At 46.2% G+C, this 15530-nt stretch overlaps 4 protein-coding genes across 10 annotated transcripts; 3 read left to right on the top strand and 1 right to left on the bottom strand.

Moving 5' to 3' along the window:
* The first annotated feature begins 35 nt into the window (after positions 1-35).
* LOC6554831 (exosome complex exonuclease RRP44) lies at positions 36-3718 on the top strand. Its single transcript, XM_001981968.3, has 5 exons — positions 36-521; positions 575-1019; positions 1088-2166; positions 2225-2893; positions 2951-3718. Exons 1-5 carry the CDS (start codon positions 142-144, stop codon positions 3324-3326), a joined length of 2949 nt encoding a protein of 982 aa, XP_001982004.1. The 5' UTR covers positions 36-141; the 3' UTR covers positions 3327-3718.
* LOC6554830 (acyl-CoA synthetase short-chain family member 3, mitochondrial) lies at positions 3563-6832 on the top strand. Its single transcript, XM_001981967.3, has 5 exons — positions 3563-3718; positions 4467-5484; positions 5540-5850; positions 5915-6060; positions 6177-6832. The coding sequence occupies exons 1-5, from the start codon at positions 3682-3684 to the stop codon at positions 6687-6689; spliced, it is 2025 nt and encodes a 674-aa protein (XP_001982003.1). The 5' UTR covers positions 3563-3681; the 3' UTR covers positions 6690-6832.
* Positions 6833-8124: 1292 nt separating this feature from the next.
* On the top strand, positions 8125-10274 carry LOC6554829 (dromyosuppressin). The gene is made up of 3 exons (XM_001981966.3): positions 8125-8280; positions 9414-9625; positions 9691-10274. Exons 2-3 carry the CDS (start codon positions 9415-9417, stop codon positions 9780-9782), a joined length of 303 nt encoding a protein of 100 aa, XP_001982002.1. The 5' UTR covers positions 8125-8280; position 9414; the 3' UTR covers positions 9783-10274.
* A 2151-nt stretch (positions 10275-12425) lies between these two features.
* LOC6554828 (hornerin) lies at positions 12426-15513 on the bottom strand. Of its 7 annotated transcripts, none has more exons than XM_015153799.2 (6): positions 14826-15513; positions 14342-14740; positions 14083-14272; positions 13742-13960; positions 13480-13649; positions 12426-13423 (listed from the first exon to the last, which is right to left on the bottom strand). In XM_015153799.2, exons 1-6 carry the CDS (start codon positions 15151-15153, stop codon positions 13374-13376), a joined length of 1356 nt encoding a protein of 451 aa, XP_015009285.1. In that variant the 5' UTR covers positions 15154-15513; the 3' UTR covers positions 12426-13373. The 7 variants fall into 7 exon arrangements, with proteins under 7 accessions (XP_015009285.1, XP_015009284.1, XP_001982001.1 ...); XM_015153798.2 differs by having other exon boundaries at positions 13480-13652; positions 14342-14758; positions 14826-15512; XM_001981965.3 differs by having other exon boundaries at positions 14342-14758; positions 14826-15512.
* Positions 15514-15530: the final 17 nt, after the last annotated feature.

Genomic DNA, 15530 nt, shown 5'->3' with positions numbered 1-15530 from the left:
TTGATCGCGGACTCAAACCAGTTGGGCCGGCCACTGCGTCTGCAGTGTGAACAGACCTTAATACCGCGGTCGAGTCGTGCACGGGCCTCCCCATTCCGGCACACATGTGGAGGTGCAACAATTCGAACGCGGCTAAACAAAATGCAAACATTACGCGAATTTACGCGTAAAACCAAAAGCGGCAACATCCTGAAGATCGTGCGGGAGCACTATCTGCGCGACGACATCGGCTGTGGCTCCGAGCTGTGCCGGGAGTGCTTCCAAAACGAGGTCTACCAGCTGACCGCGCAGCACGCGAATCAGAGCACCCTCTTCAAGTTCCCGCACTACCTCGTTTTGGACACGAATGTGGTTCTGGACCAGATCGACGTGCTGGAGGAGGATGTGTTGCGCAACGTAGTCGTCCTTACCACCGTGCTTAACGAGGTGAAGCACAAGAGCTCCTCCATTTACAAGCGGTTCAATGAGATCGTCCACGACCGCAGAAGGAACTTCTATGTGTTCGTCAACGAGCACCACAAGTAGGTGGATGGATTTTCAATGGGAGGCTATTTTGTAATCGTGTTTCTTGCAGGGACACCTATGCTGATCGCGAACCAGATGAGACCGCCAATGATCGCAATGATCGGGCCATTCGTGTGGCCACCAAGTGGTACGATGACCACCTGAAGGCCTCGCAATCCTCCAAAGAGTTTGAGCGCAGTGGCAGAGCTGCTACGCGGGTTATCCTGCTCACAGATGATGCTGGAAACCGCGCTAAGGCAGAGGAAGAAGGTATTCTGGTGACCTCAGCCGCAGAGTACGTTAAATCTCTCGAGGATTTCCCACTTCTGATGGACAAGCTGTCGCACAAAACATTTGAGAACGAGAAGAAGGGTCTGCCCCAGTACCCGCCGCATCTCAGCATGAAGGAACTGCTGGAAGGACTGCGCCAAAATAAGCTACTACAGGGCGCTTTTCAGGCATCGAGGGAGAACTACTTGGAGGGCAGCGTCAGTGTAGAGAAATTCGAAAAGGGTGTAAGTTAAATTAGTGAAATACCACCCTTGACGTACGATTAACACAACCGCGTATCCCTGTTTAATAGATCCTTATCCAAGGCCGCGAATCTCTTAATAGGGCGGTGGATGGTGACCTGGTGGCCGTGGAGCTTTTGCCCGAGGTGGAGTGGTCGGCGCCCAGTGAAATTGTACTGGAGGAGAAGAATGTCTATGCCGACGAAGTGCCCAGCGAGGAAAGGGCCGAGGATGAAAAGGACATGTTGAAGCAGGTGCGTGCCTCTGCCTCATCCGCAGAGCGCACACCCACAGGCCGAATTGTCGGTATTGTGCGACGCAAGTGGCGCCAGTATTGTGGCATCCTGCAGCCTAGTTTAATAGAGGATACCAATCGGCACATCTTTGTGCCCGCCGACCGGAAAATTCCTCGCATTCGCATCGAAACACGACAGGCAGCTAAGCTGCAAAACCAGCGCATCATCGTGACGATTGACACATGGCCGAGGAACTCGCGCTACCCACATGGACACTTCGTGCGCTCCCTGGGGCCACTCGGGGACATGGCCACCGAGAACGAGGTTATCCTGCTGGAGCACGACGTTCCGCACTGCAAGTTCTCGGACGAAGTACTAAGCTTCTTGCCGAAAATGCCCTGGAAAATTACTGAGGAGGACTACGCCAAACGAGTGGATCTGAGGGATCTGTACATTTGCTCTGTGGACCCCCCGGGCTGCACGGATATCGATGATGCCTTGCACTGCAGGGAACTGCCCAACGGTAACCTGGAAGTGGGCGTTCACATCGCCGACGTGAGTCACTTTATCCGGCCAGGAAATGCATTGGACAAGGAAGCAGCGGCCAGGGGAACCACGGTATACCTGGTGGGCAAAAGAATCGACATGGTACCCGAGCTACTCAGCTCAAATCTCTGCTCACTGGTTGGCGGCGTGGAGCGATTCGCCTTCTCCTGCGTGTGGGAAGTGGACAACGAGGCAAATGTGTTAGGCAAACGCTTCCACAAGAGCGTCATCAAATCTAAGCGTGCCATGACCTACGAAGAAGCGCAGGTTATCATCGACGATGCCACGCAACAGAATGAATTAGCAAAGTCCCTGAGAAACCTTAACCGCTTGGCCAAAATACTGAAAAAGCGACGTATGGATAGTGGGTAAGTTAATATTGAACAGCGCGCAATCAAATGAACTAACGCAACCCGTAACTTACAGAGCTCTTGTTCTCGCCTCGCCCGAGATCCGCTTCCAGGTGGACAGCGAGACACACGAACCACTCGAGGTGGAGGTGAAGCAGATGCGCGAGACCAATTCCATGGTGGAGGAGTTCATGTTGCTGGCCAACATCACAGTAGCCGAGCATATTGCGACGGAGTTCTCCGAGTGTGCAGTTCTGCGTCGCCATCCTCGGCCGCCGCCCACAAATTTCGATCCGCTGGTAAAGGCCGCGCGCTACCAGGGATTCCAGGTGGACATCGAATCGGGACTGGAGCTGTCGCATTCACTGGACAAGTGTGTCAAGGCGGACAACCCGTACTTTAACACAATGATCCGCATCCTCACCACACGCTGCATGATGCAGGCGGTGTACTTCATCAGCGGCAGTCTGCAGAAGGAGGAGTTCTTCCACTACGGCCTGGCTGCTCCCATCTACACGCACTTTACGTCACCCATCCGTCGTTATTCCGACATCATGGTACATCGCTTGCTGGCTGCTTCAATAGGCGCGGATAGCACCTATGCCCAGCTGTTGGATCGCAAGTCGAATGAGGAGCTGTGTCACAATCTTAACTACCGCCACAAAATGGCTCAGTACGCTGGTCGCGCATCGGTGGCCCTCAACACGCATCTCTTCTTCCGCGGCAAGGAGGAGGACGAGGAAGGGTGAGTCAAGAAAACCGCTGGTGGCCAACTTTCTCTTCAAATACTACCTACTCTTAGATACGTGCTATTTGTGCGCAAGAATGCTCTGCAAGTGCTAATCCCCAAGTATGGCCTGGAAGGCACCCTGTATCTGAAGTCGGACAAGGATGGCAAGGACGGTCTGGAGCGCGTTAAGAGCGAGATTGTCTTCACCTTCAATGAAGAGGATTATACGCAGCGTTGCGGCGACGTGGTGTTCCACTCCTTTGATCCTGTCACGGTTCGTCTAAGCCTGGATTCCAGCAATGTGCAGCACGAGAAGCTGATCTTCCGACTGGTCAAGCCGTACATCAAGGGCTTCAGCGTGGAAACGGCCACCGAGGGAACAGAAGGCCAAGCGGTTGCTGCGCCACCTCCTCCGAAAAAGACCAAGAAGGATAAGAAAAAGAAATGATTCTTTGAATTTATGATTAAGTGGAACCCGACTACGCTGAAGATGTGTAACTACAATCATTTCGTATAAATAAAATGTAAGGTTTTTAAATTTCGCCCGTTTCATAAACCTTTTCCACCGTTCCGACTCTCCCAATCTCGGAGAATTTCGAAAGCATACCTTTGATCGGGTGTTTCATTAAGGTTTTGGTTTTCAACTTGCGTTCTACATTCTCCAGATCCATTGCAAAGTTTCGACTACAGTGCGACGGTTGTGCTGAGCTCGCTGATTCGAAAATTCAAAAAGAATATATATAATAAATAAATATATAAGCTTGTATTGAATATATATAAAAACGGAAGTTAAGAAAACTACAATGGAACCCGGTCCAAGTGCAGTGAACTACGAAGGCAGTAAGTCGAAAAAGGTTTCAAGATTCAAATGAAAGGCTGTAAAGTTATTCCATGAGTAATCGCGTGATTCTTGCGGAGCTCGGCACATATATTTTTAAATGCGTATTGAATACATCAGTTAATGGAAAAAAGCTTAAAAAAACAAAACAAGTGTTTTGAACAAAGATGTCAACCATTGAAAGTTTGGTTGTGCCTTGAACTAAATGAATTCTTAATATTTTGAAAATTTCCAAAAACCATCTAAGTGAAGTCCAGCCAACTAATAACTCCTTTGGACCTTTTCCGTTGGAGGTAGATAGGAACAATCCTATGCACAACAGTTCAAAGTGATAACATAGTGTTTTCACCACTGCTCGCCAATTAAAATAATGAACTTTCGATGCGACTTTGAAGTGATTAGAGTTTAGTTGTGCTCCCAAACTGTAGGCACTAAATATTAATGAATTCGATTAGCTTATTCAGACGGAGCCTTTGGAGTCCAATATCCACGGCATGACGTGTGTATTATGCTCGGCGTCTGGGTGAGCCGCACACCCATGTGGGCAGTACATGGGTGCCAGGTTGGGTAAATACGAGTAGAAATCAGTTGAGTGACCGCGACATTTGGAAAATTTAAAATTCAATGTGGTCTTGAGTGGAAGGTTTGTAATTTAGTTTGGTAGCCTCATTTAAAGCAGCGATTAACCCAATAGAGAAAGCAATGAACCCCTCCATCTAATGGTCGCCTGCTGCTCCACGTTTTTCGCAGGTGAATCTGTATGCGGCATGCCGGTGGCGGCGCACGATCCCCTCTACTTGAAGGCCTATCGGCAGAGTGTTCAGAATCCGGCTGCCTTTTGGGAGGAGCAGGCTAATCTGCTCGACTGGGATCGGCCATGGGAGAAGGTACTGGACAACAGCAATCCGCCATTCACCAAGTGGTATACGGGTGGCTATCTGAATGCCTGCTACAATTCCATTGATCGCCACATACTGGCCGGTCGCGGCTCCAATGTGGCCCTAATCCACGACAGTCCTTTGACTGGCACAGTGCGTCGGGTCACCTATCAGGAGCTGTATGACCAGATTGTTCTGCTGGCCGGCGGCCTGGCCAAACTGGGCGTGGTCAAGGGTGATCGCGTCGTGATCTACATGCCCCTCATCCCGGAGACAATCATTGCCATGCTGGCAATTGTGCGCCTGGGTGCGATCCACTCGGTGGTCTTCGGTGGCTTCGCTGCCCGGGAACTCTGTTCGCGTATCGAGCATGTGGAGCCAAAGCTAGTGATCGCCTCCAATGTGGGCGTGGAGCCGGGCAAGGTGGTGCCCTACCTGGACATCCTTCATTCAGCCATAAAGATGTCGCGATGGCGACCACCGCAGCGGAACATAATCTTCCGGCGGGACAATGTATCGCCAGATACCACCAATCTGGATCCTTTGACCGATGTGCTCTGGTCGGATATTCAGAAGATGTCGGAGGGCGAGCGACCCATAGCCTGTGTGCCCATCGAGGCCAACGATCCTCTGTATATCCTCTATACCTCCGGCACGACGGACAAGCCCAAGGGAGTACTGCGCACCATCGGAGGCCACCTGGTTGCCCTGGTATATACGCTGCGAACTCTCTATGGCATCAGTCCTGGCCACACCTGGTGGGCGGCTTCCGATATGGGATGGGTGGTGGGTCACTCTTACATCTGCTACGGACCCCTCTGCCTCGGAGCCACCAGTGTCATGTACGAGGGTAAACCGGACCGTACTCCCGATCCGGGTCAGTACTTTAGGTGAGTGTTAATGCTGGAAGTGGTTGCTTACACTTATTAATGGAGCCCTTTGCAGGATCATCGACCAATACCAGGTGCGCTCGATCTTCTCGGTGCCCACATCCTTCCGGGTCATCCGTCGTGCTGATCCGGACATCAGCTATGGACGGCAGTACTCCATGAAGTCGCTGCGCGCCATCTTCATTGCCGGCGAGCACTGTGACTACGAGACCAAGTCCTGGATCGAGAAGACCTTCAAGGTGCCTGTGCTCAACCACTGGTGGCAGACGGAGACGGGTTCCGCGGTGACCGCCACCTGCCTGGGCTTCCAGCAGAACCTCAGTCCGCCCACCTACTCCACGGGCCTGCCCCTCATGGGCTACGACGGTGAGTGATGCTCCAGATAGCTTGGCTGAGTGAGGACTTAAGTCCTGGGACATCTCTCTTGCAGTCAAAATCCTAAAACCGGACGGCAGTGAGGCGCAGACCTCGGAGCTGGGCAGGATTGCTCTGAAGCTACCACTGCCACCCGGAAACATGGCCACTCTCTACAAGAACGAAGAACTCTTCCGCAAGCTCTACTTTCAAAAGTTTCCGGTGAGTCGTCAAAAGAAACCCCCTCAAGTATTAAGGTATCCTTTAGCTAGTAGGAAGTAGGAAGGATTGGTTCATATCTAACATCCGAAATATACTTTATATTATCTTAAACTTAGGGCTACTACGATACAATGGATGCGGGCTACAAGGACGAACGTGGCTATATCTTCGTGACAGCGCGCGACGATGATGTGATCAATGTGGCTGGTCATCGCTTGTCTACCTCCAGCCTGGAAGACGCCGTGCTCCGGCATCCGGACGTGGTGGACGTGGCCGTTTTCGGGGTGCCCGAGGCCACCAAGGGTCAGGTGCCACTGTGCCTGTACATTCCGGTGGAGAACTGCCAGAAGACCGATGCCAAGCTGTCGACGGAGATCATCAAGCTGATCCGCGACGTGGTTGGGCCCATTGCCGCCTTCCGGCTGGTCACGTCCGTCAACAACCTGCCACGCACTCGTTCCGGTAAGACGATGCGCAAGGCGATGGCGGACTTTGCCCGGAACGAGCGCGTCATCCTGCCGGCGACCATCGATGATGCCAGCGTGTTCATCGAGATTCGCAGGGCTTTGAATCAGCTGGGCTACGCCATGTCCGCACCGGATCCGATTGTGGCCAAGTTGCTCGACTGAAGGGGGTTGGTTCCCTCAACCAAATCCTTAGCTTGTACGATACGATTCCCAAGAAGTAAATAAAATGTAAGCCAGTTTGGCTGGGGGTTTTCCCCAGTTCATGTGCGTAGGCCGCAAAGTGGCGAAAATAATTTAAATGTTAATCGATGGTCTACATGGTGACCCATTCGCCCATTTTCCACTTTCCACTTTCCATTCCCCCTGCACCGACGCACTATTCGCGTACAACTGACACTCAATCAGTTTATTCAAATTTTGTGCAAATTTCGCGACACATTGTTGGGCCAGCCAAGTGTGGATTTTTTTCGAATAACCTACACCCCATTTCGCATATGGCACTGGCATTGCATTATTGGGCCAGAATGTGTCCACATCAAAGATGGACAGCAAATGGCAGCCAGCCATAACCCAATTAGTGGTGGGCAACATGGAACGCATTATCCATGAGTAATCAAATCCTATTCTATCTTATTACATTAGATACATTTTGCGTGGGTATTTCTAGAGGCAAAACAATAACATATAGCGTAGCATTAAATTTCCTTTAGTAAAAACACAAATATCTTGGAAATAAATAAAAAATATCATAAGCAACATGAGTAGTTTTAAGTTTTCTCTCTTTTGTTTTATATACCAGTGTTTTATTTTTAATTAATATTTTTATAAGACTCGTAACCATAGTGGTGCATTTCATGAGCAATTTTCATTCCCCCACTTCTTTAGTCACGCTGACTGTAACAAAAGGAAAGCAAATTAGATTTCCATCTTGCTTAATTCGAATTTTTCCATTCCAAACCCGGTTTATGTGTGCAGCAGAGTCATCCCACTTCAAGATACTCATCCTGACGTCACAGTCGAAATTCTTATCGGGGAACTTGGCAGGCGAAACACGCACAAATTCAAATTAATTGCAACGCTTCGCCTGCAAATCCCAGTCTCATAAACCGAAGATTACTCTGCTACGCATCCGAGGAGCCAAATGCAGTGGCCAGGACAACGGCTTTAAAGTTGCGGCTTAAAGCAGATCCGTGGGTTGGACGGGACAATGTTCGACGGTGGCCATAAATGATTATAACTACCCATAAATAGGTGATGGTTGCCGGCCACTGATCATAAAGCCAACAACTTTTACAACATAATTAAGAGCTGATAAAGTTATATAATAGATAAACACATTGGGAAACTCGGTGGGTTCCCGTTGCCATGCCCACCTCCGCTGCTACCGTCGAAAGTTTGCCAAGTGCACACATCGTGCTTTGGTCGGTGTCGGTGTCGGTGGCGTATGAGTGATGTTTGAGCACGCCCACCAAGTATCCTGCAAGGAGCGCAACATGTGGTCCCCCGTCCCCCATTTTTGCGCGAGTCCTGCCTGTACATTCCCGTCAGCCAATCAGAGGCCACCGCGCCATCTGCGCTCGTCCTCGGCGGAAGTAAATAAAAGCGGATGTCCTGGCTGGACAGGACATCATTCGAGTGCTTGCGTTCAACAAGTCCAGCAAACAGAGCAGCAGCTGAACCCCGGTGATAACCACTACCAAGTTTGCACATTCACTCCTTTGTGGAAGCACCGATAACTCAAAGCCCTCATCAGGTGGGTACTTGTGTCTTGAGATGTGCCGAGTGTTAGATACTTAAGAGGAATACCAGCTGCATACGCAGAAAGTGAATCCTTGTGGTTTCACTTGGAAAGTGTGAGAGATTAAACAAATCTAAAAAGTGCTTTTATTAGTAGAAAGATGGAACTATCATGAGGACTTAAGAGCTTTTACTTAAATATATTATTAACGTAACTGGTGTCCAATGAATATCACCTACTTGCTGTGATAGATTTTTTTTTCGAAATAAGCCTTTAATATATGAGAATGATTAAAAAACTGGTTGGGGTAATAAGATAGAAAGAAATGTAGAATTGCGCATATGTAAAACTTTTTGAAAATATTACTATACCTTTTATATCATGTGGGGAAGATTTTATGCAATGGTATATTTAATCTAGCAATCGATCAGCAGTGAGAGACGTTCCAACTAAGTCGCAATAGATGGTGTCCTGCTAGTAAGCAGGCCTTGCAATTGATTTGCATACGTGCACCTTGATTGAGCCCTAAGCAAGCATCAGTAGTTGGGATCCTTGGAACGTGCCCTATGTGCACCTCCCGATTGGCACCTCCTCCTCACTCCCGATTCCCGCTGTTGGGGTTCTAAGCTAAACAGATGTGGGGACAACACGTTCGCACAGGTGTTTGCATGTCGACTGCAACACGGGGCGTATGAGTGCTGCCTCCATTCTATTCCACTTCCATTTCCATCATTTCCACCGTAATCATCAGCCAGAGGCGTTGACGCAGAACAAATTGCCTTAGCCTGCACCATTTTCAGCTAATAGAAACAAATTGTCTGTCGCGTAAACGTATTAGGGCAGCATTAAGTCGCCTGCTTGGATGCGATTTAAAATGGATACACCGCCGCGAGCCAGAAAGCCAAGTACAACTCCAGTTATGCATAATACTTTGCCAGGGCAACGCCATCATCAGCGAGTGGCAATCAGGCACGTAGCATTAAGATCATTACACTTAATCAAAATCAGCGGGGTTGGAAGGGCACCGAGCATGGCCAAGTCGCCCTCCAGCGAGGATGTCCTTGCCGAGCAACCTTTGCCGCCGATAATCAAATAAGCTCGACACCAGCTTCCGATGTCAATCATAATGTTTCATAACCCACTTGCAGCATGTCCTTCGCTCAGTTCTTTGTCGCCTGCTGCCTGGCCATCGTCCTCCTGGCCGTGTCCAACACACGGGCCGCCGCCCAGGGTCCACCTCTGTGCCAGTCCGGCATCGTCGAGGAGATGCCCCCGCACATCCGGAAGGTGTGCCAGGCCCTGGAGAACTCCGATCAACTGACATCGGCCCTTAAGTCCTACATCAACAACGAGGCATCCGGTGAGTGAATTAGGTCTTGACTTTCACAATATCCGCACACTACTCGACTTTTATCTTTACTCCAGCTTTGGTGGCCAACTCAGATGACCTGTTGAAGAACTACAACAAGCGAACGGATGTCGATCACGTTTTCCTGCGCTTCGGCAAACGTCGTTAAGGACATTTATGCAAGGACATTAGCGAACACCACCTAATCCCGACTTGAGACAACGACACTGGACCCTGACCACAAGCGGCGGAATCGTTTCTGTTCACACAAAAGCACAACAGTATTTTGACGTCTTCAGCATATTTATGTAAACGTAATCAATGGAAACTCAGAACTATACTCAATTGGAAGCTCTCTAGTTCATTAAATATCCAATGTCCAATGTTTCTATGCAACAACCAAAAAAATCGAATACATATTTGTACATACTCAAAGACCCTCGAAATGTGCTGAAAGTTAAACCCTTGGTTTTGATTTAATTTGTACTGTTTTATTTGCTGAGTGTTATAAAAACTAATAATACGTATTCCAACGATGTATAAATATCTCACACATACTTCCCTAGCATGAAGCACTATTATTAAATAACCAACAAATGTTTTCAAATCCAAACACTAGTTTCCGTTGTATACTTTAATAAAGACAAACTTTTCCTCTCAATTTGTGAATGCATAACAAAATGCAATTAAAATGGTTTACATTTATAGAAAATTTGGGCTGCTCCTTGTAATGTATTGCGATGATTTTGGTGAGATAGATTGCTAACTTCACAACGGTTGGGGATCATAAATAAGCTATTTAGCTCTTTAGTTTATAGTAACTCACCAAACAATAAAAATAAAAGTTTGAAATATTTGTTTACATTTTCATTTATTGCGTTTGAGGGTTTCTTATACTTTAGATCACTCTAATAAAATAAATGTTTCTAAATGAATTGATTTGAATTATTGACGTCATTGCATTTTGTTGTACGTCATTTGAGTAAACTTTGAAAAATATTTCCGAATTTTATTCGTATCCTTGCAATATATTTTGGTATGAGAATGGTCAATGGGTTCCATAGTACGCAGATACTTTCGCTCCATTGGGTTTTTTGATTTTCAATATTTTGCTTTTGCTGAAAAAGTTAAAAGTTACCATTTAATTGCATGTATTTATTAAATTATTTTGCCATTCTTAAAGGTTTTATTAAATTAATAAAAAATTAAACAAATAACAGAATATTGTAAATCAAATGGACAGAAAAACGTGAAATAATGCAGTTATTTGGTTTCTATGCATATTCATAAAATCTCTAAACTTGCAAATTAAAAATTATATGCCTTTTAAAAATGATTTCCTTTCTCTGATCTCATTACATATCGCTTTATGCTCGTTGGTCGATTTTCTGATATTTTGTAATGTTTTTCATTTGTATTCCATTTTTATTGGATGATGTGACTTTGTTTTAGGTGCTTTTTCTTGAGGCAAAAATTTGTTTTTAGCTCTTTGGTAATAAATGTTTATTTATTCTTTATTTTTATTTTCAAAAAGGAAATTTGAAAAAAAAGTATTTTAGGCATTTCATTGTCATCTAGATTCGATTCTATATAAATTTGTTGTATAAATAGATTGATTTTATATTTAGTTTTCTTTGGATCTATAGAGATTGTATCTCGTTGAAGTATAATTCAGTCTTTTGAATCAATTTTCATTTGCATAATATCTTGTTTTGTCTTTTTAAGACTGTAATTAAGGTATTTGATTCTGCTTAACAATAACAAATAAAATTATTGTATACATAAACGAAAATATATAAATAACATAAAAGTGCAACATTCAAAATAAAATTTTTTTATATTCATAATCTCTTTGATTTCTTTGTATTCGTGTTGTTTGCTTTGAGATTACCACCCTCGACATATCCATTTAGATCGTTTCCTTCAGATTTGATAAGCGTATACCGCTTTAATTTTGTTAATTTTGATTTCTCATTCCTGTAAAAAAATCTAAATGCTACAATTTATATGGTAAATGCGGCAATAGGGCCGCATTTGCTTGTATGAAGAGCTCAACAGCACTATGTTAAATTTTTCTTCTCAAGTATCAATAATAAAGTTACCTTAAGTTATTCAAAACGTTTACTTTATAATGAAATATATTACTTAGACGAACAGGGCGGTTAGATTGTGTAAAAATTGCTTGTAATCATCAGATTAAATGAATATTATTTGCATGCTGAGATCATCATATACTAAATGTTTTTGTATATATATTTTTTGGCTTTAACCTTAACTTACCAAAATATTTTTTAATATTTGCTTTTTGTACTTTCAGTGCTTTCAGTTTGTAAATTTCGATATTTATCTAAGTGAATGGTTATGGTACGTGTAAGCTCAATCATAGTAAACATTATTTTCGCGACACTATCTTAATAATTTGATTGACTGATGTCCTTGAAATTTCATAACGCATTCGTAATATTGGATTTTAGTTTCGTTTTTTTCCTGAGTTTTGTTGGTCAGGTATACTTGGCACTTTGTTAATCGCTTGGCGATTGATTGTTCTTTGCATTTGGTTGTAATCGTTTCGTAAATACTTAATACTTTGTTATTTCATTCATTTGCCTCTCAGTTTTCATGACTTGAATGCTTGCAGTGCAGCTTCGGTTCGTGAATATATTCAGTCTTACGTTTTTTCACATTTTTCACTTATTATTCGTCTTTTGATTGATTGTTTGGCTTAATAATTTGCATTTTTACTGATTGATTTCTTTTAAACAAAATATTTTAAATAATAATATGTACGCTTAAATAAGTTTAATGCATTAAACACATTTTTGAACATTATTTTATTGACTTTGATTATGGTTATGGTTTTTGCATCTTTTTCTAATATACTTTGTGTATTTCGTTACTTGATTTTTTTTCGGCTTAAATTTAAGGAGTTACATAATTACGAGCTTTTGTTGCTTAAATTGCTGCTATAAGAGGTTTTTGTAAAACAAAAAAAGTAATAAGTCACGCTTTTGTCACGTTTTCGTCATTCATAAAGAAAAAACATAATCTTGCAAAATCATAAACGCTTTCAGATGCATGTGGGATTGAAAATAACTGTGTCGAGAGTCGTTTGCAGTTTTCAGCTTAATAACTAAAATATACATTGCATTCATCTGTATACAATTTTACATGATTCACAAAATGTTTTAATTTAGTTTCGTTCATTCAGAAGATCATGTACGTGCGTACTCGTATTTTTCCGTCATATAAAAAATATGATTGTAGCATACTTTGGTCACAGGTGACTTGTAATTGTAAATGGAACTAAGGAGGAGCACATTTAATTTTCTTAGGCTGGAGCTCAGTGCAGGCTAGCTCCGTTTGTCTATTAAGAGAACATTAAACAACAGGCAAGGCGGATATTTTCAATATATCTGTTCAGGATTCGTAGGGAGACGAAACGAAAACAAAGGGGGATAGTAATTTGGGTTAAGGGTTTATGTAGAAAGACGTCGAAACACTAGTTTGCTTAAATGCTAAGAAAAAGAGAACTGTTATCCTAACAACTAAAATTGTATGTTTTGAGTGACCGCGTGTGTGTGTGTGTTGCGTATTATGTATTGCAAGTTAATTGATGCATTCAACATATATTCCCTTCCTGTTACTCGATATTTTTCTGCCCTAATCCCTCATATTTGGTTTCTTGGCCTATCGAAGCACGCGCAGCGTTCTGATCTCTAGAGTGCCGTCAGGGGTGGGAGTGGGAAGATGTTTTTTTATTTTAGTAGTAGGCGGCTGCGTTTGAATAGTTCTGCGAGTAGGCCTGCGAATCTGTAAGAAGACACCGATGACGGATGACGCAACTAGAGGGCACTGAAGGAACATACCATAACCCGCGTAGGCGCGCTCATCATAGCCAGTACTTTGCGCTCCGTGCTGGCTGTAGTCCGCTTGTCCGGTAGCATTGTAGTCCACTGCAGTCGAGCCGTACTGTTGGCTGTAGTCCTGGCTGTACGACTGGTACCGCGTGTCCTGCGGAGCAGCATATCCCGTCGAGCTGCTGCGAAGCACAAAGAAACATTAGCACTTGCTTGGTCCAATTGAAGGCAACAAAAGTAGAGAGATAGAGGTCAAGATTAGGTAACCCACTTGTAGTTCTGATACTGGCTCTGATCGTATTCGGTGCTGTGGTGGGCTCCGTAGCTGCTGCTCGCCGGAGCACTTGTCTGCGATGTGTGAGGCGCATAGCTGCTGCTACTGCCCTGGCCATAGCCATTGTATCCCTGCTGGGTGGTCTGGGTGCTGTAACTGCTCTGCGCGTAGGGATCCACTTGTTGTGTCTGGTCGTGGGTCTGATAGCTGTGATGGCTGCATAAGGAATAGCGTCAAAAGTTGTTAAATTTTTTTTTGCATACTTAGAAACTCTGTGGCTATGTTTCGCTTGATTGATTTATATAGATTATATAATTTTTAAAAATTTGATGTTTTACCTTTGCTGTGGCGCATGATGACTTGGCGGCGAGCCATAAGAGGACTGCGAAGACATGCCGCCGCCCCCTCCGCCACCCATATGCTGCTGGGTGGAATGGTACTTGGGCGTCATGGGCCGTTGGCCGTAGGGACCGCCCTCGTAGCGACCGCGTTTGGGACCAGGACCACCGGGAGCGCCGCGTTTGAGAGCTGGTACCGGTGCAAGTTGTGTATTGGGATTATGTGCCTGATGGTGATGCAAGGGTGGCCGACTCATACCTTGATTGTAGCCGCCCCTGCCGCGAGGAGCTCCGCGCCTGGGCATCGATCCGTGCTCGCTGCCCGGACCGCCGCCCATGGAATTGCCGTGGTGGCTGTGGGAGCCACCGTACATACTGCCGCCTCCACTGCCGTTCATGTGCGAATTGTAGCCGCCGCCACCACGTCCACGTCCACTGTAGGGACCACCGCGTCCACGTCCACGGCCCAGATAGGGAGGAGGTCCCCCGCCGTTGCTGCCACCAGGACCGGAACTGCCGCCATGTGAGTTGTTTGAAGAAGGGACGACTGCTGATGTCTGACCATCCGTGACCTCGTCACCGTCTGCTTCAACTGCCGGCTGCTCTCCACTGATCGCCGAAGTGGGCACTGGTGATACGGTCTTGTTGTTCTCGGCACCTGTGTGTTGTTTGGGAGCTAAATTGGATTGGATTGGATTTACAAGGTGTGGTAGGGAGTCAAGGGTTTGTCTGCGGAAACTTACGCTGCGAATACAAGGGCGGGCGACCGCCCCGCATGCCCATGGGAGCGCCACCACGCGGCTGATAACCACCGCCGCGTCCCTGATAGCCCATTCCGCCACGGGAGCCACGCATTCCCCTCGGAGGACCCGACATCATGCCCTGCATGGGCGGTCCTCCGCCCATTCCACTGCCGCCGCCTCCGCGCATGCCACCCATAAAGTGTCCACGACCGCCACGACCACGACCGCGATCAAAGCCACCGCGCATAGGTGCTCCACCACCCCGTCCGCGAAAACCGCCGCCACGTGGGCCGCCCATCGATGGCGAGGACACTGAGGCTCCTTCCATGCTCCTCGCTGGCTGTTCTCGCACACTAGATCACACGCGCTAGCACTTCCACAGGAATACCTCGCACTTGGACGCGGATTTAAAGACTGCTGAAGCCGAAGGAAGAAGAAGCAGCGTTTGGAAGCCGGAGATTGGCGATTTAGGGGACGATTGCTGGCGACAGGGAATCGCTTCTGCCGATGCTTACTAGTCACTTAGTCACTCGGCGCGCTTTTAACTGTAGCTTATCTTAAATAACTTATTTTTCTAAACATTATTCGGTGTCCGGAGCGCGTTGGTTTTCGTTGAGTGAAAAAATATGGCGGCGACTATTGATTTTTGTTTCAGCGCTGCCCACTCGTCTATTTTCCGCCAGTGTTGTCATCCTCGGTCGATGA

The sequence above is a fragment of the Drosophila erecta genome, unplaced genomic scaffold (genome assembly GCF_003286155.1).
Source record: "Drosophila erecta strain 14021-0224.00,06,07 unplaced genomic scaffold, DereRS2 tig00000000-arrow-pilon, whole genome shotgun sequence".
In the NCBI taxonomy this organism is placed as follows: Eukaryota; Metazoa; Arthropoda; class Insecta; order Diptera; family Drosophilidae; genus Drosophila; species Drosophila erecta.
The sequence above is the reverse complement of the archived record's forward strand: the minus strand, read 5'-3'. Positions and strand labels throughout refer to the sequence as shown.

Excerpts from the sequence above, each read along its gene's own strand:
- LOC6554831 (XM_001981968.3), top strand. The coding sequence starts at position 142 with ATGCAAACATTACGCGAATTTACGCGTAAAACCAAAAGCGGCAACATC. Across the intron at positions 1,020-1,087 it reads TAGAGAAATTCGAAAAGGGT|ATCCTTATCCAAGGCCGCGA; the intron begins GTAAGTTAAATT and ends CCTGTTTAATAG. Across the intron at positions 2,894-2,950 it reads AAGGAGGAGGACGAGGAAGG|ATACGTGCTATTTGTGCGCA; the intron begins GTGAGTCAAGAA and ends ACCTACTCTTAG.
- LOC6554830 (XM_001981967.3), top strand. The coding sequence starts at position 3,682 with ATGGAACCCGGTCCAAGTGCAGTGAACTACGAAGGCA. Across the intron at positions 5,851-5,914 it reads GCCCCTCATGGGCTACGACG|TCAAAATCCTAAAACCGGAC; the intron begins GTGAGTGATGCT and ends TCTCTCTTGCAG. Across the intron at positions 6,061-6,176 it reads TCTACTTTCAAAAGTTTCCG|GGCTACTACGATACAATGGA; the intron begins GTGAGTCGTCAA and ends TCTTAAACTTAG.
- LOC6554829 (XM_001981966.3), top strand. The coding sequence starts at position 9,415 with ATGTCCTTCGCTCAGTTCTTTGTCGCCTGCTGCCTGGCCATCGTCCTC. Across the intron at positions 9,626-9,690 it reads CATCAACAACGAGGCATCCG|CTTTGGTGGCCAACTCAGAT; the intron begins GTGAGTGAATTA and ends TCTTTACTCCAG.
- LOC6554828 (XM_015153796.2), bottom strand. The coding sequence starts at position 15,153 with ATGGAAGGAGCCTCAGTGTCCTCGCCATCGATGGGCGGCCCACGTGGC. Across the intron at positions 14,759-14,825 it reads CCCGCCCTTGTATTCGCAGC|CTCCCAAACAACACACAGGT; the intron begins GTAAGTTTCCGC and ends AATCCAATTTAG. Across the intron at positions 13,653-13,741 it reads AGCCAGTATCAGAACTACAA|CAGCTCGACGGGATATGCTG; the intron begins GTGGGTTACCTA and ends TGTGCTTCGCAG.